The 26,787-nt window shown below is 37.3% G+C and overlaps 1 protein-coding gene across 1 annotated transcript; it reads right to left on the reverse strand.

The window, feature by feature from the left end:
• Positions 1-24,648: 24,648 nt before the first annotated feature.
• On the reverse strand, positions 24,649-26,095 carry LOC150077593 (general transcription factor II-I repeat domain-containing protein 2-like). The gene is made up of 2 exons (XM_090385955.1): positions 25,582-26,095; positions 24,649-25,199 (listed from the first exon to the last, which is right to left on the reverse strand). Exons 1-2 carry the CDS (start codon positions 26,093-26,095, stop codon positions 24,649-24,651), a joined length of 1,065 nt encoding a protein of 354 aa, XP_090242081.1.
• Between the last annotated feature and the right edge of the window lie 692 nt (positions 26,096-26,787).

A 26,787-nucleotide genomic window follows, 5' to 3' on the forward strand; every position in this document is an offset into this window, starting at 1 on the left:
GGGGCCTGCCTAAGCCCCACCAGAGGAAAGGTCCCCATTCTTCTGTCTTTCACCCCAAGTCTTCAATATTCCTCCCCCACTCTACCTATACCACAGAGTACGCCCTAAACATCAAAATTGAATCATGCAAAATTGAACCTAGCACGACTTTTGGCAATTCTAGCGTTTTCCCCCTTTTTATTTTATTTTATATATTTTTTTATTTTTATTTTATTTTATATATTTTTTTATTTTTATTTTATTTTATATATTTTTTTATTTTTATTTTATTTTATTATTATATTTTTTTATTATTTATTTATTTATTATTATATTTTTTAAGGTCCTAGCCAATGAAATCTCAGGAAACTAGGTGCCAGGACCTGCCAAAGTATATAATATCTAAACGATACCTGGTCTGCTTCCACGGGGCAGAGTGTGGACAACGTTGGGTCCCATTAGGGGTCCAGCGGCAAAATGACCAGAGGAACAACGGTACACGACACTACACATTGTACATAATCCATACACTTTAAACCGCTGGCATTGACAGTGTTCTGTTTCACACCCACAATGTATAGTACGCGGAGATAGGGGAAACCCTCGGTGCCGTTTGACACTAAACACATTCTAGACTCTATCCAAAGATGGCTTTCGCAATGTGGCCGCATGCCTATAGGCCCTAGAAGGAGCCTTTGTTGACCCACAAATGAGGAAGAAACAACTTGCTTCGGCTAAACCGCATGTTTCATGGACAAAAGAGCAGTGGGACACCGTCATCTTTTCTGACGAATCGAAATTCAACCTGCATGGATCGGATGGGAAGCGATAAGTCAGAAGACGAAAATCAGAGGTACATTATTCTGACTGCTAAACACCGATTGTAACGTTCTCCGCCGGACACGTGGTCTTTGGATGCATAAGCAAAGGAGTGGAGCGAAGTTTATTAACGGACCCGTTATTGGGAATCACCACACAGACGTCCAAAACTGCATTTTTCAACAGGACTCAGTACCCTGCCACACAGTAAAATTGGTCGGTTTATGCTATTTAGATTTAATGATGAGTTTGTTTTCTTCTTATTATTATTATATCAGGCTTTTTTGCCTTAAGGTGCAAAGAAGCCAAAGGCTTATGCTGCACCAGCCAAAAAAAAAAAAAAAAAATTCCCGTGTTACCTTGAAAGAGAGAGAGAGAGAGAGAGAGAGAGAGAGAGAGAGAGAGAGAAATAGAAGGGAATCACCAAGAAAGAGAAGAATGATGATATTCAGCTGAGGACCCTGGTTTGCCAAGCCCATACTCACTAGATGTGAGCCCCTGGGGTCAAATTTTGCCTCACAAGGCTTAAAACATATTTACAACGTTTTCCCTCCTTTTTCTCCCTTAAGGTGCAGTCATACCTCAAAAATGCTGGCATTACAGTATCGAACTGGCTCGGCAACAGTACAGATTCGAACCCTATTAAAAATTGCCGGTACATAATGTCGCCCAAAATTGCTCAGAAGCAGGACCAGAACTAGGGTTGGGCGAGAGAGGCACCAGCCACAGGTGCAGCATTTTAAGGGCTCATCCGACTAGTTATATATTTTAAAATTGCTTCATTTTTGATTTCATTACAGTCGGACCTGTGTTTAACGAACTTCTTTATAGCGAATTTTTAGGAGTCATTTTGGTAATTACATTTAAAAGTTTCTGTAGAATGAATAAATTTCCATAGAAGGACGGATTACGAGAGACAACTTTGTATGCTTTGTTTCCATCTTCGGCTTTTAGGCAATTTAAGCAATTAGAGATCGTCTTACGTCTTACATTCCACAAATGTAAGTGGAACGTAAGACGTAAGACCTATCCAACATGCCGAGAGGTCATGCTAGTCAACTGCTTTCTATAGCCAGTCAAAAGATTAAACGCGTATTCCCGACACGGATAATAGCTTCTGGACAACTTTTGTTCTTTGTTTAAAATAAAAATAAAAAGTTTATTAAAAGAAATACTGCATTATCTTTGTACTTATGATTCCATCAATGTTTATGATTTTGAGAAGGAAAAAATTATAAATTTGGGATTTTATAATCACTTACAGAAAAACAAATGAGTGAGCAACAGTGTTTTACAAATTTGGAAAATAACACAGAAACTCCAATTACAAACTTCTTAAAAGTATGGCCCGTTTTGCACTGGAGGACAAACAATTTTTTAAATATCTGTTGATATTTCAACAGATATTTAAATATCTGTTTCATGAACAATGTCTAATATAATCTTATTCTTTCATGAACATTGTCTAATATAATCTTATCTAAATACACAAATAATAACGCTATGAAATTTTTCTTACTCTGCCTGTAAGACATAGACCTTTCTTCTGAAAGGTCCATCAAAGCGAGAAAAATTCAATTAAAATAATACACACTTCCTAGTTCATTTCACAAATATCCGTAGTCTCAGTTCTAATCTCAACGATGTCCATTTCCACTTCCCCATGTACTTTTTCGGAATTTGAATCAACCGATAACCGATAATCTCGGTTATCGGTTGATTCAAATACTGCCATTCTCAGTGGCCCAAATTACTTGCTGTGCAATTCTTTTCTCCTCAAAGGTGGTACTTGTGCATATGTCCATTCCGATATTCCCTGTCAGAGACTTGGTAATTTGGAATCTCCTCTTTTCGATCTTCTCTGGCTTAAAATCTTTCTGTCTGCCTCATTCTGTAAAATTCAATTGTTGTCTCCAACATTCTCCCACTAATCACTTGCTTTTTTTTTCTCCAATAAAACTTTCTTAACAGTGATGTAATTTTCCTAAGTGTTTTTAATGTTCACAACTCCAGCTGGCTTCCGTTTCCTAGTCACACCGACCCAGCTCCTCGAGATGCTGAGGCTTTACAATTATTAATGACCTCACACAGATTGTTCATTTACCTACCAGAATACCGGATAATCCTAACCATACAGCCAAACCGCTTGATCTTTTTCTCATAAACAACCCTTCTAAGTACACGGTCGAAGTGAGTGGTCCTTTAGGCACCTCGCATCAGATCACAACTTGGTGATTGTCTCTTCTCCAATGGAGCCTTTATCTCGTAGCTATTCCCAACCTCGTTTTGTGTGGCATTACAAGAATGCAAATTGGGATTCCCTGCAAGAATCTTTTTCTTCTTTTCCTTGGTCCAATTACTGTTTCAAAACTGCTGATGTCAACATTTGCTCAGATCGTGTCAGTGAAATTATTCTTGCAGGAATGGGATCCTTTATTGTACACTTCACCTTAAAATCTCGTCCTTTATCTAAACCTTGGATTTTCAATAAATGTACTAAGGCTGTTCAAGAGAAGACTGTGGCATATCGTAATTGGCTTGTTTCCAATTCTTCAGTTTCATTTTCTGCCTACACCAAAGTTTGCAACAATCGTAAAGCAGTTATTAATCAGTCCAATCTAGATTTTGAACAGGCTAAAAGTAGAAAACTTGCTTCTTGCCCTAATGGTAGCCGAGCATTCTGGTCTCTTGCCAAAGCTATTGGCCGCAACTTTTGCCCATCTCTATTCCCACTTCTGTCAAAACCAGATGGTTCTGTTGTCACTTCAGCCAAGGATAAAGCTGACCTGCTAGCATCCCATTTTGATTCCAACTCATGTATTAATGATCTTGGTAAACCATCTCCCACCATTCCCGATACGCTCCAGTCAATGCCTCCTGTGATCTCCCGTCAAAAGGGTGTCAGAAGGATTTTGACAAAACGTGATACTCAGAAAGCTCCAGGTCCTGATGGTATTTCTCCACTTGTTCTCAAAATCTGTGCTTCTGAACTTAGTCCTGTTCTTTGCTGCCTTTTTTCACTTTCTTATTCCAAAGGTGTGTTTTCCTACTGCTTAGAAATTTACTCATATCCAACCAGTTCCTAAAAAGGGTGACAAGTGACAAATTCCTCCCGTCCAATTATCATCCCATTGCAATTACTTCTACTCTTTCTAAAGTAATAGAGAAATCAATTAATCGCCAACTCTTAAAACTACCTTGAAACCTTCCGTATGATCAACGATCGCCAGTATGGATTCCATCAGTTTCGATCTACTGGTGATATTCTGGATTATGTTACCCACTTATGGATAAATTCAATGAAACACAAAAAGTTGCACTTGACTTTTCAAGCGCTTTCGATCGTGTTTAGTATAAAGGTGGCACCTCCATAGCCAGGTGGGCAGGAGCAGCAGTGCGCAGCACACGCTTCATGATGAGATCGGGGTTCGCGCCCGTGCCCACCAAATACGGAGGATGCGGAAAGGTCAGGAAATGACCACCGCATATCCCCGGAACAATATGGCCATAGTTGCTAATGCTCCTAAAAAAAAAAAAAGTATAAAGTTCTTCTAAACAAGCTTCCATCTTATGGTTTCCCAACTGTTTTTTTTAAATTGGTTATCCAGTTTTTTCTCGGATCGTTCTCTGAGGGTGAGGGCAGATGGCTCTCTGTCTTCTAACTTCTTCACTAATGCTGGTGTCCCCAAGGTTCACTTCTTTCCCCCACTCCGTTCTTCTTGTATATTAATGACCTTCTTCCATTGACCTGAAATCCTATCCAGAGTTTTGCCGATGATAGCACATTGCATTCCACTTTCCAGTTTTAGAAACTTTTCCCTGCTCAATCAACTTCAACTTCTCGAATATCCGCTACCAAATCCTTAAATACCGTTCTCCATGTAATTCTCCAGTGAGGCAAAGACAACTTAATAGAAGAATAGTACAAAACTCTATAGAATTATCCTATAAAATTAAATAAGGCAAATTAAAATAACTTCAAGACAAAACTCTTTCTTCATCTTTAGGGTTAATCAAAACAAGTAAAAACACCAAAACCAAAGGATACCTTGATAAGCAATAAAGCACAAAAATAAATAGTGCAACACAATAATAGTAACATCATCTAACATCAAGGAACAAAAAGACTACAAAGTACAACGTACAATTTAGGATTAAAAAAATAAAAAAAAAACAGTGAAGCAAGTCTTCGGAAAGTAAGAGAGAGAGATCACAGGTACGTGGAAGGCAGAATAAATTTATAAAGCCTAGAATTTAAGGAGCCATGACCGGTAATAATATAATTTGAAATAAACTAGAATTAAAACTGAAATTAACTGGTATTGATTTTAAAAAAACTACAATTAACAATACAAAATACTAATTTTTTCCAGTTTCATCACAAGCTCCACGAATTACGCAACGTTTTCAACGTGTTCTTTTAATTTTGTCCAGCAGTGTATTAGACCACCAATAATTCACTTTCATTACACATAACACTGCTGGCGCATCCGTAGCCAGGTGGGCATGAGCAGCAGTGCGTAGCACACGCTTTCTGATTAGACCGGGGTTTGAGCCCGTGATCACCAAATTCGGAGGTTGCAGAAAGGTCAGAGAATGACCACCGCATATTCCGGGACAGTATGGCCTTAGTTGCTAATGCTCCTAAACATCAAATAACAATGAATATTTTGAATGAGTATTTTGCATCTACATTCACTCATAAGGAGTTATTAAGGTTTGAAAATGGCAGAAGGTTATCAAATTGTAGCAGGATACTTAATGATTTTTGTAATAACTGAGAGCAAAGTGGAGGAGAAATTGTTGAAGTCAAACATAAGAAAAGCACCTGGGGCGGATGGGATCTATCAAGTTATATTAAAAGAGGCGGCAAAGCAACTAAGCAAATCCTTAGCAATAATTATGAGAGCATCCTTGGACTCAAGGGAGGTCTCCATGGACTGGAGATGTCCAAATGTATCCCCAATTCACAAAGGGGGATTGAAGGGTGACACGAGTAATTACAGACCAGTTATTTTAACTTCTGTTCCGGGTAAAATAATGGAGTCACTGGTTAAAGATGCATTGCAGGATCATCTAGACAAGACTGCAGCAATAATTCAGACACAGCATGGGTTTGTTAAGGGAAAGTCTTGTCTGACAAATTTGATTGGTTATTATGATGTGGTTACAAAGGAACTGGATGCATAAAATAATTTTGATATCATATATTTGGATTTCAGGAAAGCTTTTGACACTGTTGCGCATGGAAGACTACTGTACAAATTGGAGCAGAATGATATTAAGGGTAAGTTGCTACAATGGATAAAAGGATGGTTAAGTGGGAGAAGACAGAGGGTGGTAATCAACGGGTGCTGCTCTTCGTGGACTAATGTTATTAGTGGAGTCCCATAGGGTTCGGGGTTGGGTCCACTGTTGTTTTGTATATTTATAAATGATATTGATGAAGGTTTATCAGGCTTAAGTCGAAGTTTGCAGATGACACAAAGGTTGTCAGGGTTCTTAATGACAGTAATGGCTGTGTGCTACTGCAACAGGATCTAGATGTCAAGGTTAAACTTCAGTTGCCACTTCTTAGCCCATCTGCCCAAATTATCTAGATCCTGTTGCAGTAGCAGACTGCCATTACTGCCATTACTGTCATTAACAACCCTGCCAACCTTTGTATCATCTGCAAACTTCGACCTTAAGCCTGATATACCTTCATCAATATCATTGATAAATATACAAAACAACAGTGGACCTAACACCAAACCCTCTGGGACTCCACTAATAACATTAGTCCAAGAAGAGCAGCACCCATTGATTACCACCCTCTGTCTTCTCGCACTTAACCATCCTTTTATCCATTGTAGCAACTTACCCTTAATACCATTCTGCTCAAATTTGTACAATAGTCTTCCATGCGCAACAGTGTCAAAAGCTTTCCTGAAATCCAAATATATGATATCAAAGTTGTTTTTTGCATCCAGTTCCTTTGTAACCACATCATAATATCCTATCAAATTTGTCAGACAAGACTTTCCCTTAACAAACCCATGCTGTGTCTCAATTATTGCTGCAGTCTTGTCTAAATGATCCTGCAATGCATCTTTAACCAGTGACTCCATTATTTTACCCGGAACAGAAGTTAAACTAACTGTTCTGTAATTACTCGTGTCACCCTTCGATCCCCCTTTGTGAATTGGGGATACATTTGCACATCTCCAGTCCGTGGGAACCTCCCCTGAGTCCAAGGATGCTCTCATAATTATGGCTAAGGGTTTGCTTAGTTGCCTTGCCGCCTCCTTTAATATAACTGGATAGATCCCATCCACCCCAGGTGCTTTTCTTACGTTTAACTTCAACAATTTCTCTTCCACTTTGCTCTCAGTTATTACAAGATCATTAAGCACCCTGCTACAATTTGATAACCTTCTGCCATTTTCAAACCTTAATAATTCCTCACGTGTGAATGTAGATGCAAAATACTCATTCAGTTTGTTTGCTATCTGAGCAGGATCATCAACAGTCGAACCATCGGTGTCAAGTGGACCAATCAGATTTATCCCCTTCCTTTTAGAGTTTATATAAGTAAAGAAATCCTTGCTGTTTTTCTTAGCATCTTTTGCCAAGAATTTCTCGTAATCTGCCTTCGCCTGCCGAACCTCCTTTGTGACATGATTACAGATTAACTTATATCTGCCATAGGCTTCTGAGTCGCTTGATAATTTATATGCATCCCATGCATTTTTCTTTAGTTCATTTGACAACCATTTAGGACTAAACCTTGAACAATATTTCTTAATAGGTATGAACCTTTTAGTAGCTTCCACGATTAATTCCTTGAATGCTTCCCACTTAGAATTTACTGTTGGTAACATCGTCAGTTGATCCCACTGTACAGAATTTAAAAACTGTCGGAGACCACTGTACTCGCCTTTACGGAAGCAAAAACCCTTTCCTTTACCCCTGATGGTAATTAAATCTTTAAGTAAATCCTACGTCAGTACACTGTGATCACTGCCACCTAGTGATTCTTTTATCTGCAAATTCCTAATACATGAATGATCACTGCTGATAACCAGATCAAGAGTATTACTTTCTCTGGTTGCCTCTCGAACATGCTGCTGCAGAAAACAATCATCGAATAAATCCACAAAAGTCTGACTAGTGTGTGAGTGCCCAATCCACAAGTTCCAGTCAATATCTGGGAAGTTAAAATCCCCCATTATAAGGCATTCCGATTTACTAGCGCACTCTATTTCTCTGTAGAATTGTTTATTGTACTCATTCGAGTCATTAGGCCTATAACACACTCCTACTCTAATTTTTGCTTTCGCTGTGCTTATGTCACACCAAACTGACTCAACAGTGCACTGTTCATCTGTATCAACTGGATGCACTTCTTTTGATTTTATATTTTTCTTTATTAACAGCATAACACCTCCTCCCTTCCTATCCTGTCTATCCTTTCTGTACACATTGTACTCCCCAAATTCCAGTTCGACATTCCTTATATCTGGGTGACACCACGTCTCTGATATCCCAACAATATCCGCCTTTGATGTCTTGACCAACACTTCAAATTCATCAAATTTATTTACTATACATCTAGCATTGGTATACATGCACCTATTCCTATTCCCAGCCACTCTAACACATCCCATATACCCACCTGTTTCACGATGACTGACATCCGTCCCTGAAACCCCCAACACCCCTCGCTCCAGGTCGCTACTTATTCTAATAGAAGTTGTGCAAGAATCACCTTCACCTCTGCCTAGGGCTACTGTTAAACTATTAGTCCTTGTATCCCCCCAAGCTATCAGTTTTCCGACCCACCTAACACTGCCTCGATAGCATCAGCAAATATTCTTGCACCCTTTCTATTTAAGTGTATCCCGTCCCTGTAGAAGCAATCTCTCCTGTTAACAAGTACAGTCCAGGCTGAAAAAAATTCTACACCTTGAGCCTTGCACAGTCTTTCCAGGGCCGAATTGATCGACAAGGCTCTCATCATATACTCCCTCCTATCGTGTCTGGGCAGAATTGCAGACACTTTCAAATTCAACCCTACTTCACGGCTTTTTTTCAACAGTGACCTGTACTTGTTAAGTAATTCTGCCGGTCTCCTACTTTTAATATCATTAGTGCCAACGTGTACAACTATATCACCTTCTGTGCCCTTAAAAGATGATATCTGCTCTACAACGTCATCAACCTTTGTCCCTGGCAGACATACCCTAGTCCTGTTCCACCTATCCTTTTTACACAATATATTTCCCGTTTCACTGACAATAGAGTCACCAACAACTACTAGTTCCTTTGGGACCAGCGCAATCTGCCTTGGGGGTTGCCGCTGTGTTGCGTGATGACCAAGTGCAAGCTCTGGCGTTGATGTGGGCAGCTGAGAGCCTGATGGGCCTCTCAATTTAGATCTTTCGAGGGCATCCACCGTGTCCTTCAAACTCTCATATACGCCCATAACAACACTGAGTTGTCGCCTGATTTCCTTACACTCCTTACATCGCGCACACACAAAGACATCCCCCATGGCAATATCATGTTCCGTTCCAGATAGTTCGGCAAACATTTCACAAGTTGCACATTTTTTTAGGCTGTGATGCGTTGGAGAATCGCCCCCCGCAGTTCTTCCCCGAGTCACAGCACTCCTGCCACTTTGTGCCCCTTGCTTTGCTGCTCTAGTTTAGGGCATGATATTTTAAATTAATAAGATCAATAAATTAAATTAATTAAATGTCAATACTACGCTATCTAATAGAAACAGTGAAGCGTATTACTGTTTCTATAATTATACGTTAGAGCTACCTAACTACCTCAATTAAAAATTTGAAACTGTGTGGTACTACACTTAAGGTGGTAAAAAATGTGTGGTACTACACTTAAGGTGGTAGAAACTGTGTGGTACTACACTTAAGGTGGTAGAAACTGTGTGGTACTACACTTAAGGTGGTAGAAACTGTGTGGTACTACACTTAAGGTGGTAGCAAAGGAAAAAGACCTGGGAGTAATTGTGCAGGCAGATATGAAGTTTTCTGAACAATGCAGACAGGCTGCCAGGGCAGGTCATGGGGTTTTGTCAATGATATATAGGAATTTTGCTAGTAGGGAAAAGGAGGTGATTGTCCCTCTGTATAAGGCAATGGTCAGGCCACGCCTTGAGTACTGCGTATAGGTCTGGAGGCCTCATTTTAGAAAGGATGTAGATTTGCTTGAGCGTGTACAGAGAAGAGCAACAAGTTTGGTGAGGGGAATGAAGGGATCCTCTTACCAAGAGAGGCTTAAGTTCTGCAAATTGCAGTGGCTGGAAACTAGGCACCTGCGCGGTGATCTGATTGAGGTCTATAAGGCCTTGAATGGGTTGAGCACGCTGAATTCTGATGGGATCCTTCCACTTGTTCAGATTACGAACATAAGGGGACATAAATTCAAATTAAGAAAGGACAGATGTAGAATAGATGTGCGAAAATTTGCCTTTAGCCAGCGGGTGGTTAATTACTGGAACCAACTTCCATCTGTCGTTGTGGAAGTTGATAGGTTGAATAAATTTAGGGAGAAACTGGACAGGCATTTAGAGGGGATGATGTGATTTTTTTTTTTTTTTTAGCTGATGCTGCATAAGCTCATACACTTGCTTTCTTGCATCACAAGCTCCTACTACTACCATTAACAAAGAATGTTCCTTAAAGTCTTTAAGGAACAATAAAAAAATTATAATTGTAAATTGATAAATATCTGACTGCACAATTAATAAATGTGAAGTCAGATATGAAGTTTTCTGGGCAATGCAGACAGGCTGTCAGAGCAGGTCATGGGGTGTTGTCAATGATATACAGGAATCTCGCTAGTAGGGAAAAGGAGGTGATTATCCATTTGTATAACGCAATGGTGAGGCCACGCCTTGAGTATTGCATACAGGTCTGGAGGCTTCATTTTAGGAAGGATGTATAGTTGCTTGAGCGTCAAAAAAAAAAGGGGAAAGAAGATTGGTGAGGGGAATAAAGGTTCCTCTTACCAAGAAAGGCTAATTCCTGCAAATTGCAACGGCTGGAGATTAGGCACCTGTGAGGTGATCTGATTGAGGTGTATATGGCCTTGAATGGTTTGAGCAGGCTCAATGCTGCGGATACTTCCGCTTGGGCATAGATTCAAATTGAGGAAAGACAGTTGTAGAATAGATGTGCAGAAATTTTCCTTTAGCCAGCGGGTGGTTAATTGCTGGAACAAACTTTCATCTGTCGTTGTGGAAGTTGATATCTTAAAAAAATTCAAGGAGGAACTGGACCTGGTTTTTTTTTTTTTTTTTGGCTGATGCTACATAAGCTCATAAGCTTGCTTTCTTACATCACATGCCCCCCTTATTATTACTACTACTGTTCCTTCAGTATATTTTTGACTTTGATTAGCATCCCTAATTTTTTTTTTTGGAATTGAAAAATGTACCAGTAAAAAAAAAAAAAAAAATCAGACTTGACTATTAAGGTATTCTGGGTACGCCTATGCACCGGTTCGGGTAACAATAGCTTAAGTAGGGTCGGTGCTAGAGTTTTTAGCGAATCAATTCAAAAGTGTATTTGGCGTCCGTATGCAGGAGTGTACTTGGCTTCCTTGAAGGTTGTAATGAATACCTCAATTTTGAATAAACAGAAATGAAAATACATTTTTTCTCACTCTATGTGCTTTAATATTTTTAGTATGGTTATTGAACATTTGAACCGATTTTGCCTCTCATAATCCTTTATATCTTGCTAGTGGATGGCGCCACACGATTTTTTTCATAAAAGTATTTTTTGCTGGTATTCGAACTGAGGTTTGCATTTTTTACCTTAATTCTTTAGCCTAACCATTGGTTGGGCTCGTGAGACATTTACTTACAAGGCTATAAATGTGGTATTAGAATGTAATTTGAACACAATTTTTAAATTAATTATTTTAATAGTGCTTAATGGGTAGTATTTAGAATGTAATTTGACCATAATTATTTTAAATTAATAGTGCTTAATGAACAAAATAATATTTCCCCAACTGAAAATATAAAGTGTGTGTCTTAAAAAGTATGCATGAATTTTAAGTATTCATCAATATAGAAACATAAAAATTCAATAAAAGTTTATGTTTCTATTTTGAGGTTAAAGTCGTTATTTACTGACTTTAACTGAGATACAGTACTTTTATTAAATATTATTATAATAAAAATTCTGAATTTCGGGACCCCCAGACGTTGGTGTCCCTATGCCTGCTTATCAGGCTTACCGTGTTCCCCCAGCCCTGGGCTTAAGCATTCGTAATAAAAATGAACTTCTAGAGGGACGTTGATGACTAACATTAATTTATTTTCAGCATTGATTTCATAATCTTAATTTGATTACAAAAGTAATTTCATTACAAGTTTTTGGTCGATGACGTTTCCGCTGTTGTTTCACTGTTATTAGTGGACTTGACATTCTGCGCAGCTGATCAAATAAGTGAAATTATTTTCATTTTTATAAGCTTTCTTGCCAATTTGTAGGCGTTAGCAAATATGAATAATATGTTTATAGTCTTCACCATGTCCTTACATAGCATGTAACAACTCACAGTGGACAGATTTTTTATTAAAATATTAATTTTATATTATAGTGAAAATAAAAAGTTTTGTGGAGTCATTCCAAATTTCAATAAAACTGGACCACTAAAAATCCAGCAGTTATTATTTCTTTCTTTTCTCCTTCTTTTTTCGTCCGCATGTAATAACTCGACCATGAAATTTTACATTTTGCCTTTCCAAATTTCATTAAAATCGGACCAATGGAAATCCGGCAATTATTATTATTTATTTATTTTATTTATTATTATTTTTTATTTTTTCATGCATAACACATAGGCTGTCCATATACCATATATTGTAGCTTAATTTACAACAGCTTACAAGATTAACGATTTATTTGCGATTCAAAGACACGTGAAAAGGGGTGAGCGCAAATCTAGCTCTCAATTCTTTAATTTAAAAAAAAAAAAAAACTTCTTTAAAAATATATTTAAAACAAAGAGTATAATGAAAAAACTTATTAAAGAAAAAAACTTTTATTCTTAAACTTTTATTTTAAAAATATAATTTTGCCATATACAATATGCTTAAAATATATTCCAAAGTATATATCAATATGCATTTATATGCTTATAAAAATATCTACTAACTTGTGATGATTTTTTAATTCCCGGTTTAATGTTAATTTATAAAAAAATTAATTAATTATTAAAAATTATGTATTATTCTTATATCCACTGTACTGTCAAGATAATGAATATATTAAGAAGTGCCTAATTTTAAATTATTGATTGTCTTTATTCCAAACATTTCCATGGTATGATGGAGGGGGGGGTCAGATGCGCCAGTTAGATGGTTTAATATTTGACCAATAAAGCAATTGTGAATTGTTTTGGCGAAGATTCTAACGACGCGATCTCTGCAGGAGGCCTTCGCTCACTCATTTGCCTGGCGAATTGCCAATCAAAGTGGATGGAGTATGCATCACATTGACTGGTCGAAAATTTGGCAAATAAGAGAAAAATAGACGGACTCGTACATTATTATAGCCATTCTTGAATATATTCGTATGACTGTTCACGATCTTACCTTCGTGTTTTCCATTTAAAGACAAAGGGGCGACCGTCCCGAGGTGAGAGGGGCTCTGCACCCGGATGCCAACGTTCAAGAGTCGCCTGAAAACCTGCAACTTACATACACATATGAAGAAAATTTTAAAGAAAGGTGCCACATACCCTACGAGTGCCCCTGTACCATATATCATTCGAAAGACCTTAACGAGAAATTACATTAACCACAATTACAAAATCGGTACGTAATCGAATAATCACATTTATCGAAAGTACAAAGTAGTGTAACTCGTAACTTTAACGGTTGTGCAGGGGCGGTAGATGTCCATAAGGCACTATAAGAAGTTCAGAAATAATGATATAAGGGATTCGTACAATACCTTCTCCCAACTTCAAAATTCACGTCAGGCATGGAATCTAACCATCGCTTAAAAAACTAAATACAAACAAGAGTAATAAAGTAGAGTGGGTGAGTCACAGTGAAGCGAAATATTATTTCAGTCATTTGTTGACTAATTTTTGCTGTCACTTAGGAACAAAATATAGAGACATATCTATCACATATGAATAGACATATTTATTATAAATATTACATATCTATAATCATATTTTTCGAAATAGTTAGTGATCACATGGCGGTGTTCTCAAGAAAATTGTGTTTAGCAAAATAAAAATATTTTAAGTAACAGTTAATAAGATTTATGCTAACCATATTCTAAAAGAAAAGCAAGCAACTTATTTTATGAATACCGTTACCAGGCGTCCAGAAAAAGGAGGACACACCCTCTCGTTTTTCCATTATGTTCCCAATCCGGCAGGCATAAATGTAATTTATCCGCCTTTGCACTCGTAGTATAAGTGTCCAGGTAACACTTCTCTATCAATTTCGCTTTTCCTCTATTTGGCTTCTGATGTCATTTTAAAGTGTTTGGTAACTCTATTTATAAGTCATTCCATACCTATACTTTTTATCAGAAATAAAGATTTATGCTGTTCTGATTTAAAGGTTAAAGACATATTTATTAGTTTCTTCGGCTGGGCCTCCTTAAAACATTACAATTCATCAGCAATTTTTTTTTTTTTTTTTTTTTTTTGTGGAACAGAATGAACCACATGAAAGTCATAACTGGTCCACTAGTTGTGACTAGAATTACTACTAAAGATTGCTGATAAATTGAATAAATATTTTGCATTACAGTTGTCCTCGTGAGTAGCACAGTTGTTAAAATCACGCATCCTCCCGACACTGGGTTGAAAAGACCTGAATTCCAGTTCTGTCGATGACGTGAGGAATTTTTATGGGCCTTTTTCCCAACATGGCTGAGTTAGTCGATCTGAGTCCAGGACACCACGGTTTATCTCCAAGAAACTCAGATTTTTCGCCGGTAAACAGAAAACACGCAATTTACAGACATATGTCTGTAAATTGCGTGTTTTCTGTTACGGTGCAATATATGTTTAGGTTGCTAATGCGCCTAAAACCCTACAACAACAACCAAGCATAACGTTCACACGTCAAGTTCTAAGAGACGTGGTCCGTAGAAATTTCTTTACAACGGATTGGAAGTTAAATTATTTTATTATAATGAAAATCAAGGTGGATGAGAAAGTGATGTGGTAAAATCTGGGATTGATGCAATCATACCAATTATATTAAAAGAAGCTGCAAAAGAGATAGTTAAGCAAAAGAAATAGTTATTATTATAGTTAAATGATGCAAAATGCAGACTTTTTTTCTGCATCTGCCAAGAAAAGTGGAAAAAATTTTTCCACTTTTTTTGGCAGCCATTCGATTCTGCTTTGACCTCAGAATGAAAGCTATTCGTTTCATTCTAACCGAATCGTAACCCCTAAGTCATTTGAAGTGAAACTTCTTTCGGCGCCCCAGGCAGTTATGGGCGTAATAGTCTCATCGCGTCGGAAAGCCGTAGGACAAGGGTCGGCAATTTGCGGCTCTTTGAACATGTAACTCCGGCTATTTAACTTTTAGCCCATATGAAGCACAATTTAAAATGAAGTTAGAGGACTTAAAAATCAAAGACATGTGGAGGGCAAGACTAAGATGCCTTAAAAACTGAAATTGAGTATTTGGGAAGGCAAAAGGCTGCCATTGAATTCTACACAAATGGACGGTGATAGAAGAGTTGAAAGTGCAAGACCAAATTGTGTTTGATGCGGGGAGTAGCGCACAAGTATATAAAATTTAAAATATTTGTGTTTGGACTTCTCTCAGTTTTTTGTTCGACGTATTTCTGCGGGCAAATATTTTCGAACGTGAACTATATTAAAAATAAATCAAGGAACCGTCTGAATAATGCGAGTCTCTCAGCATCTTTAAAGGTGAAAATTACGGCATACTCGCCTGATGTCGAGAAACTCGCTCAAGAAGTTTAGCAGCAAAAATCACATTAATTCGTACCTAACTGGATGTTTGTTACGTTTTTTTTTTTTTCAGTATTAATAAATAATTTTTCAAAATATATATATTTTTAATAAAATCACCTTCCCACTCTATTCTATTTCTTAAAATACTCCCCCCCCCACCCCCAGCTTGAGTTGAGGTGCGGCTCTTCGGATTCTCTTTTTTTATTAGATCAAAAATGGCTCTTCACTCAAAAAAGGTTGACGACCCCTGCCGTAGGACAACAAGACATTATAGTTTCTTACGTGCAGCGGCTCCAGAACATCAGTTCAACTCCGCCTTGGTACACTGTGATGAAAACAGAACTCTATAAAAGGCCAAAAAATGTGTGAAATGAAATGTGACGACAATTAATTATAATTACTTACAATTAACAATTACTATTACATTAGGGTCACCTGGAAAGTTACTTTCACCTACCCATTGTGTATTGTGTCTGTAATGCGTGTTTTCTCTGGTCGATTTGCCTGTTTTGCTGGACGAAAAACCTCAGTTTTTCTGGGGTAAAAATGTTATCTACGCCTGAGACCGACTAACTCAGCTAGGGAGTCAAAAAAGCCCATGAAAGTTCCTCGCATCATCGACGGGATTCAAACCCGGACCTTTTCACCCAGTGTGAGGACGGTGACAATACCACCGTGCTACATGCGCAGTTAGTCATGAAATCACTTATTTGAAAGCCAACTTGGCAAATTTACGTTTCAATGCATCGAACAGCAACTGACAATATAATATCAGCCAGGGGCAGACTGGCCATAAGACTTACCAGGGAAACCCCGGTGGGCCGGAGGCCAGGGTGATTTTCAATATTACACTCTGACCTCCGATATTTCTATTTGTTTTCCCCGGTAAGAATTTTTGGCCCAGTCCACCCCTGATATCAGCCTACCGTGCAACAGATTCGCGCAACGGTGGCCCTTATGCAGTGAAAATTTAAACCAAGATAACGTAACAACGCAAAGCCAAACTGATAACTGGAAAACGAAGAATAAATAAGGAACTAGAATATAAAATCAACTAGACAGTGTGAGCAGTATGAGCAGTCTCTAGCAACTAAGCTTAATACTGTATAAGTACGTCGACTTAAAATTACAGTTAATTAATATATTATAACAAAAAAGGACCACAGAATAAAGAAAGAAAAACAAGCATCAGTGGTGCATAGCATAACAAACATGTTGCCTGAACCATTTTAATTTAAATATATATATATAATTAATTCGGATGTAAAGGAAATTGGTTCCATTATATGGCTGAAGGTACTGTATATTAGGCACACTCCAAATATATATACCATATATGTTACCCAAGCTATTTTGCAAGGATAGGAGATATGTCCTTCTCCATTTGTTTAAAAATCGAAAAAGTGAATGCAGCAGGAAATCATCACTGCTTACCTTTACACGCTATCCGATTTTCACTTTACATGTTACCCAGACAACGTGGTGGAGCCACTAGATATTGTACATGACCTTATGGCCTTGTTTAGAAATCGAAAAGTGAATGAACCATTGACGTAGAACATTTTTTTAAATTTATATTTTTGACTTCTGCCAAATTCGCTTTGATAAAATGTACGAAATTCCAAATTTTACAAAGCGAATTGGCAAAAGTTGGATTTTACCAAAATGATTGACCAGATTTCGCGCTTTTACTGTAACATGTATAAGGGCATGTACAATATCTAGTACATGGTTGGATTTTGGTTGGATTTTACCAAAATGATTGACCAGATTTCGCGCTATGTATATTTGTTACTCCTAAATGTTCAATATGATGATGGTCTGAGACAGTATTTAAATTCTATACAGTGGGACCAACTGATGATGTTACCAACAGCAAACTCAAAATGGGAAGCATTCAAGGAACTAATCTTGGAGGCTACCAGGCTTTACATACCAACTAAGAAATATTGTTCAAGGTTTAGGCCTAAATGGTTGTCAGATGAACTAATGAGACATGTGGCAGAGAAGAAAAATGCATGGGATACATACAAATTAATGGGTGACATGGAAGCCTATGATAGATATAAGTTGGTCTGTAACCAAGTCACAAAGGAGATTAGGCAGGCAAAGGCAGACTATGAAAAATCCTTGGCAAAGGATGCAAAGAAAAACAGTAAAGAGTTCTTTACATACTTGAACTCGAAAAGGAAAGGGATGAATCAGATTGGTCCACTGGATATTGATGGTTCAACAGTTGAGGATCCTGCTCAGGTGGCTAACAATCTAAACGAGTATTTTGCATCTACATTCACGCATGAGGAGTTATTCAGGAAGGAGAATGATGTAGGTAAAGTAAACATTGGCAGTGAGCTGGATGATTTTGTAATAACTGAGAGGAAAGTGGAGGAGAGATTGTTGAGGATAAACATAAAAAAGGCACCTGGGGTGGATGGGATCTATCCAGTTATATTAAAGGAGGCAGCAAAGGAAGTATGCAAACCCCTAGCCATAATTATGAGAGCTTCTTTGGACTCAGGGGAGGTACCCATAGACTGGAGATGTGCAAATGTAACCCCAATTCACAAAGGAGGATCAAAGGCTGACACAAGTAATTATAGACCTGTTAGTTTAACTTCTGTTCCAGGTAAATTAATGGAGGCACTGGTTAAAGAAGCACTGCAGGATCATCTAGACAAGAATTCAGTTATAGCTCAGACGCAGCATGGTTTTGTTAAGGGCAGGTCTTGCCTGACCAATTTGATTGGATACTATGATGTAGTCACAAAAGAACTGGATGCAGGGAATAACTTTGATATTATATATTTGGATCTTAGAAAGGCTTTTGATACTGTTGCACATGGAAGACTGCTGCACAAATTGGAGCAGTGTGGCATTGGAGGCAAATTGCTGCTATGCATAAGGGGATGGTTGAGTGGCAGAAGACAGAGAGTGGTAATCAATGGACACTGCTCAACGTGGACTAATGTTATTAGTGGAGTTCCTCAAGGTTCAGTGTTGGGTCCGTTGTTGTTTTCGGTGTTTATGAATGATATTGATGATGGGATATCAAGTTTAATGTCCAAGTTTGCAGATGATACAAAGGTTGGCAGGGTCGTTAAGGACAATACTGACGCTATGCTGCTGCAACAGGATCTGGAAAGGTTGAACAGATGGGCTGAGAGGTGGCAAATGAGGTTTAACATCGACAAATGTAAAGTGCTGCATATGGGAAACAGTAACCCCAGAGCAACGTATCAACTCTGCGGTACTACACTGACAGTGTAGTACCGGTGGAGAATGAAAAGGACCTGGGGGTAATTGTGCAGGCAGATATGAAGTTCTCTGAGCAGTGCAGACGAGCTGCAAGAGTAGCTCATGGTGTCTTGTCAATGATATACAGGAATTTTTCTAGCAGGGATAAGGAGGTGATTATTCCCTTGTATAAGGCAATGGTAAGGCCACATCTTGAGTACTGTATACAGGTCTGGAGGCCTCATTTCAAGAAGGATGTAGAGCTGCTGGAACGGGTACAGAGAAGGGCAACAAGATTAGTAAATGGAACAAAGGGTTGCTCTTACGAAGAAAGGCTTAAGTTTTGCAAATTACAGAGTTTGGAGACTAGGCACCGGCGAGGTGATCTGATAGAGGTGTATAAGGCTTTGAATGGTTTGAGCATGCTCAATGCCAATGGGATTCTTCATCTTTCTCAGAATAATCACCTCAGAGGGCATAAATTCTAATTGAGGAAGGACGGATGTCGGATAGATGTGCGGAAATTTGCCTTTGGCCAGCGGGTGGTTGGTTGGTGAAACCGACTTCCATCACTTGTTGTTGAAGTTGATAGCCTAAACAAATTTAAAGCTCAACTGGACAGGTATTTCGAACGAACGGAGGGGTGAAATGGGAGTGGTTTTTTTTTTTTTTTTCGGCTGATGCTGAATAAGCTTGCTTTCTTGCATCATATGCCTCTGCTAATGCTAATATTTTGGGGGTAAGAAGTTGATATATATATATATATATATTACGGATAATATAAAGAACCATTAGAATAAGCAAATAAATCCAACAATAATACCATCAGGGACCTAAGACAACGCAAAAAAAAAATAAAAAAATAAAATTATTATTATCGCTTTTTACCGACAATCTAGATGACGTCAACTGGGGCCAACCACCCAGAATGAAGGCAAAAAACGACAAGGTTCTCTGTTTCTGTGATGATCAATATGTGCTAAGTAATTTAAATCTAAACCAAATATTTAAATCTAAACCAGTATAGGCCGAAAACAAATCGAATATAAATAAATCGAAAGATGATAATAAAATTTAGAAATATTAGAATCAAAGGCAAGAAATATAAGTAAAATATAAATGTAAGCATATATTAATCATCGTTGACCCGACAGAGAACGTAATTTAATGATTAAAATAAGATTAAATATATAATACATACTACATTTGACCGTATCTAGGACATAATGTAATAGTCGTCAAAATAATATGTGGTGCCCCCTATGTGATGGATACGGTAAAAATAAATAATTAAATTAAATTAACGCATAGAGAAACATGCAGATAGTAAGAAGAAAAACTAAAGGAGTAGGAATAATAGAACCTGAACTCCACAAAGGCGAAAAATAGTGGTATAGATAAGAAATAGTTTCTCCTACGTCCTCGGATTGCCCTAATAATTTCGGAGAAATAAAAATAAAGAGTGTAGGACAGTTTAAAGACATTACAAGATATAAGTTGTGGCTCGGGTATGCCCGGGATCGCAAACCCGTTCCTATAGTAGGACCCTGAGCTGAATTTGCATGTTATCTCAGCGTGAACTTAAGTAAATTTAAATAAATTTAACTATATATTAAAAAAAAAAAATATATATATATATATATATATATGTTTTTTTTTTTTTTCCCCCATTTTTGCGGATTTTCATTTTGTTAATTGCATTAGTATTGATTTCCAATATTTCTCATTGCAAATGTATGGTGGTTTAGATATAATGTATTATGAATTAATTGGCTTTTAAAGACTTAATTGAATTAAATTAAATTAAAATAAGATATTAAAATAAAGTTACGTTCCGTTTAATCAAGTTTTCATTTGACTCCTGTTTTCCACAAAAATGTTATTATAACCGTTAACCGCACTGTGACAAAATAATAATAATCATAATAATTTCAGCAGAATGACTCTTTCTGTTCCTCACCCCCACACTGTTGTCCACTTCTTAGGAATTCCGTGAAGTACGGGCCGAGGGAAGCAATGCCACAGTCCGGAATTGGTGTGTGTGTGTGTGTGCGCGCGCGATAAGGGAATTTAGTGGCGATAAGTCAAGTAATAAGGTAACACTAATAACTGTTACATAATTACAGTTTTATAAATATAATTTCTCTACTAAAATATTTCACTCGAACTTGACCATTTTTTGTTGAAAAAAAAAAAAAGTTCAGTTTCTTCTCAAAAAATTTGGCAGTTCCCTTAAAACTATGAATCTGCTCTTTTATAAGTTAAAACTGAAAACTTAATTTTATTATTTTCTTTTCCTTTAAAAGTAGTTTTCTTGGACAACTCAATATAGGCGTTTGACTAATGATTTGCATTTTCCTTACTAATAATTCCACGTTTCAATGAAGCAATTTCTGACATAAAAAAAAAATTATCTTTCAGATGGAATAAATAAAGAAATATTTATTCCTGTTTTATTCCTGTTTATTACTGCCCTCCCGTTTTGGCCTCATTTGACATCTTTCCCAAATATCAAAGCTTCGCAGAAAGGGACATACTTTAGATCTTTTGTGAAAGTCCAGTAGGTGTATGTCGAGGGCACTAAAACTAATATCAGTATTCGGGTATTAGAGACATAGCAAAGGAGAACAGTTTCGTGAAGACCTGCCCAAGGAAATTACTAGAGGACAAAAGAAAATAATTGGTAAGTTTGATTTTAACTTATAAACTCATTCCTGAACTTTCTAACTACGCTGTGTATAAACAGACATTTTCGAGTTACGTAGTACAGTTTGCGGTCTACACTTCTATCCTGCTCATATTTCTAGTTATTTTATTCCTTTACATTTCGACAATGTACACAGCTAAGGAAAAAAATTTCATAAATAAATGGAGCATTCAATTGTGTGACTTCGTACAAGTAGCTCTGACATTACAGGCTGTGTTGTTTGGCCAGACATGTAGTTTACAAATTTGGATTATTGCCAAAACAAGGGTTGGAAAAAAAAAAAAAAAAAAAGGAAAAGAAAAAGAAAATACAGTTGTATAATCAACCTCAAATCCCCCGTTCTCTCTCTCTCTCTCTCTCTCTCTCTCTCTCTCTCTCTCTTTTACAGATCCTCCTAACAGAAGCAATTTTGGCGCTCTCTTTCTCTGTCAGTGCCAGATTTTTTTTTTTTCCCCTTTTCTTTTTCTTTTCAGTTTCTTTCGCTTCAAGCTATCTCATAACCATTCATTTCTTAGTTCTAAAGTGTACTATCAAGACTATGGAAGGAGAAGTCCAAAACTTTTCTCGGTTCGAATCTCCTCCTTTCGTAAGTGCTATTCATATAAACTAGGCAATTTTGCATTTTACCACTCCTGAAAATTTGATTTGGGATTATTGATAACAGAATTTTCTAAAAAAAAACGACGATTATCTTTAGGTTAAATTTCAGCGTTTAATGCCTAGCCTAACATAAGCGGTAAAAAACATCTTAATTAGAACTCTATACTTGCAGTGTTGAATCCAGACTTAGCTCAGAGCGGAAATTTTTTGTCTTCGAGGAATTGGAGGGTTCTTGATGAGCAACAACCCTCCCTTTCTCTGATTATTTATTTATTTATTTTCATAATGAGATAACGTATGAGCGCATAACCTTGCCATGATGAAATATATGTTCGGAAAGGGGTGAGGAGGGATCTACCTGACCCCATTAGTCCAGATGAGGAGGTACCTGTCCCCAGAAGTCCAAGAAATTAGTCTTCAGGACTAATTTCTTGGATTTCTGCTTTTTATCAATTTACTACAATTGACAATTATTTAGGTAAAATCTTGACGGCTATATTTATATTCATAATATTTATAATAGCTGTAAATATCATCACTATAATACTTGAACAAACTAAGCTAATATAATTTCTCTACTAAAATATTTCACTCGAACTTGACCATTTTTTGTTGAAAAAAAAAAAAAGTTCAGTTTCTTCTCAAAATATTTGGCAGTTCCCTTAAAACTATGAATCTGCTCTTTTATAAGTTAAAACTGAAAACTTAATTTTATTATTTTCTTTTCCTTTAAAAGTAGTTTTAAGATCAAAACCACGAACGACATAAATTAGCACAGTCGGTCCTGCTTCGACCAGCAGAGGGATGTTAGTAATAATCTGCAAATATTATTCCTGTTATGATTTACATAATATTCAGAATTACATACAGGGCCGCCGCAAGTGGGTACGCGAGGACGGCAGTTCAGGATGGCGCCAAATTTTATTTTGACATATACAAGTCGGATCTCTGTTTAACGAATTTCTTTATAGCGTAATTTTCTATTCGACGATATTTTTTGAATTCCCCTTGGTAATTACTAATTACATTTAAAATAGTTTCCGTAGAACGAATAAAATTTCCATATAACAAATGGATTAAGTGTATATGGGCTTATTGCCCTGGTGGCACGTTGAAGGCTGCATGTTCAATGATGATGTTAATCATGGTTGGACCATTTACAAAATAAAAAAGGAAACAAACAATAACGAACGGATTACGAGAACTGGGAACGCATTGTTCGCACCTCTGGTCTTCAGGCAATTAGTTTGCCTCTTAATTCATGCTACTAAGCAGGGATTAGAAGAAATGAAGAAAAAGAAACGGGAAAACGGTATTTTTTTTAAACAGCTAATAAAAATTATCACCACATACAACCACTGATTCTTCTCCTCCATACATTACTAGGCGATTTCATGTGCATTAACGAGCATTGTTCATGCACGTTAACAGAAATGCTTCTTTTCTTTCTTTCTTTTTTTTTTTTTTTTTTTTTTGTTGTTGTTGTTTTGGGAGCTGCTGTCCCCACACCCTGCTAATATAAAGAGAACCTGGTGTTACACACCATTCAATTACACTCTTACATCCATCCTTTTGCAAACTGAATAACACGCAATAACCGAGGTAGTGGGCAGCACGACGACGACTAAACAACAACCACGATAATTTTGCATTTCACGCTAAAATCAGAAGTGACTTTGCATCCAATCAAGCAAGCAATCAGAAACGCAAAATGAGGTAAATTACGCATTCCCAGTAATAAGTCAATCACAGAATTCAACTGAAAAATCAGCCCATTCTTCGGCCACGCCCGAAACGGAGATACCATGTTCTGTAGTGCCAGAATAAGATATAGTGTACATCAGGCATGTCAAACTGTGGGTCCCCCGAGGGCCATATGGGTCAAATTTGTGTTGTCATGAGGGCCGCACACGACAACTAATTGAAATCATTTAATAAAAATTATTGCAGAATATTTTTATTACTTAAACTTAGAAACATATAATGTGCATACAAATGGTTTAGCGGATAGCCACATTCATGAATGCAAAGTAATGAAGTAGTTTAACAAACGAAGAAAAAAAAATAAATTTTAAACGGCAACATAGACTTGTATGCAACAGCAACAAATACATTGTACAAAAATTACAACAGTTCAAAATGAACATTTATTTACGACTATTTTTAGTATTTTGTCCTGAGGCTTGACACCTCGTTTTAATGACAATTTTTGCTATGTCTCGCTGAAATGTCTGTGCAGTTCCGACTTTTATCAGAGATGAGAGGTGTTGATCAGTCAGTCTTGTTCTCTGAGAAGTTTTTGTTGATTTCATGAAGAAAAATAACTATTCACACACATAGGTAGAACCGAACATTACCATAATCCTTGTGACAAACTTTCTGAAGTTTTTAAACTTTTCAGGAAGGTATGAAAAGAAACGAGGTATCCCCACTTCAAGATACTTTGCTCTGAGTGTAGAATCCGACTGCATTTCTAATAGTTCCATCTGCAGTCTTTCTTCTGCCTTGGCAACATCAAAGGTAAGTGGTGCTGAGAATAATGCAAAGTGGTGTTCAATAGATGAGAAATCACGAGATCTTTCCTGAAATTCTTTTGACAACAATTCCAGGTGACTGTCATACTTAGCAAAGCTAAGTACAGACTCAGTATTGGCAGTGTTTTTCAGCTCTTTGCACTTAGGAAAATGAACTAAATTTTCGTTTGACAACTGTGACTTCCATAAGCTTAGTTTTGTAATGAAGCACTTGATGTCATCATACAACTGAGTGATGAGTTTGTTTTTACCTTGTAATTTCAAATTAAGATCATTTAATTGTGCAGTAATGTCCACAGCAAAAGCCAGATCCTGGAGCCAACTTTCATCTTTTATTTCATCTCCAAAAACATAATTATTTCTTGTCTCAACAAATAAAATCTTTTCAGCACTTCGTGACATGACAACTAGCGGACTTCTGTGTAGAATGGAACATCGGTAAACTGAGAGAGAGATTATCCATATCTTCCAACAACTGGCTGAATTGACAGTGGTTGAGAGCACGGCCTCGGATATAGTTCACTGTCTTTGTGACCAAACTAAGCACAAGATCCAATTTTAAAATCTTTGAACACAAATTTTGCTGATGAATAATGCAGTGAAAATGTGCAAATGATGAATCTGGATGCGAGTTTTCTATTTTTGTTCGTAACATGGCAGCAACACCATTATGTCTGCCAACCATATTCGCAGCACCGTCGGTAGATAAGCATGCAAGTTTACTCATATCCAAACCATAGTCATGCAGAACCTGCTCGACTTTCTCAAAGATGTCCTGGCTTGTTGTAGTGTCATGCATGGAGATCAGTTCAATCAGTTCTTCATAAATATTAAATTCACTGTCACAAGCCCTGATGAAAACCGCAAGCTGTGCTATTCCAGTGATGTCAACGGTCTCATCAATAGCAATAGAAAAATGTTCAAATCTTGATGATGTGGCCTTCAACTGTTGTTTCAAATCACTTGACATTTCATCAATCCGTTCAGCAACAGTGTTCCTGGTTAATGAAATATCTTTGAATAAGTGTGCTTTCTCTGGACACACAATTTGAGCCGTTTTTACAAGGCATTGCTTTACGAAATCTCCTTCACTGTAAGATTTCCCACTCATGGCGATCATTCGGCTGAGTTCATAGCTTGCAGTAACGGAAGCGATATTCCCTTTCTCAATTTTCGTAAAACAAGTCTGTTGCTGTCTCACGTTAGCCTTCAATTCCTTGAGTCTTGAGACACGCATTGGGCCTTCATATTTATCGTAAGATCGATGGTTCGTTTCATAATGTCTTTTCAAGTTTTACTCTTTTGGTGTGGCAATGCTTTTGTTGCAAATTAAACAATGTATCTTTCCATTCACCGTTGTGCAAAAATACTATAATTCCCATTTTTCTTGAAACACTCGCCCTTCTTCGTTCAGTTTCCTTTTTCTCTTATCTGGAGAAGCGCTAGCCCTTTTTAAAGATGATGTGCAATCTGAAAAATAATAAAATTAAATTAAAAATAAAATCACCGGTTAAAAAACTGAAACGAAATTTAGGCCAGCTTATGTATTGTTACGAGCGAGATAAATGGGTTTTTACCTCATGCTCGTTGGTTCCACTATCTCACTCACTCAGGCCGAGAGAGGAACCTTTTCCACTTGTGGGCCGTGGAATTCGGATCAGGACCAGGTACCTACACCAATAAATTGGCAAGAATGCTAGAATTCTTGTCGTAAGGCAGCCGCGCGCGATATTCTAAATTACCTAAATTACTTCAATTAACAGAATTTGCGAATCGCTACAGTGTCCTTTGTGCGGGCCGCAGGTTTGCTTGCAAAGGGCCGCATGTTTGACATGCCTGGTGTACATTAGCATTAGCATTAGCATTAGTAGAGGCATTTGATGCAAGAAAGCAAGCTTATGCAGCATAAGCCAAAAAAAAAAAAAAAAA

The sequence above is a fragment of the Mastigoproctus giganteus genome, chromosome 12, assembly GCF_048544385.1.
Source record: "Mastigoproctus giganteus isolate SK-2022 chromosome 12, ASM4854438v1, whole genome shotgun sequence".
Classification (NCBI taxonomy): Eukaryota; Metazoa; Arthropoda; class Arachnida; order Uropygi; family Thelyphonidae; genus Mastigoproctus; species Mastigoproctus giganteus.

What these genes read in the sequence shown, in the direction of transcription:
- LOC150077593 (XM_090385955.1), bottom strand. Translation starts at nt 26,095, where the DNA reads ATGCGTGTCTCAAGACTCAAGGAATTGAAGGCTAACGTGAGACAGCAA. An exon ending in TGACTATGGTTTGGATATGA is followed by an intron (nt 25,200 to 25,581) that starts GTAAACTTGCAT and finishes ATGTTTTTGGAG; the next exon opens with ATGAAATAAAAGATGAAAGT.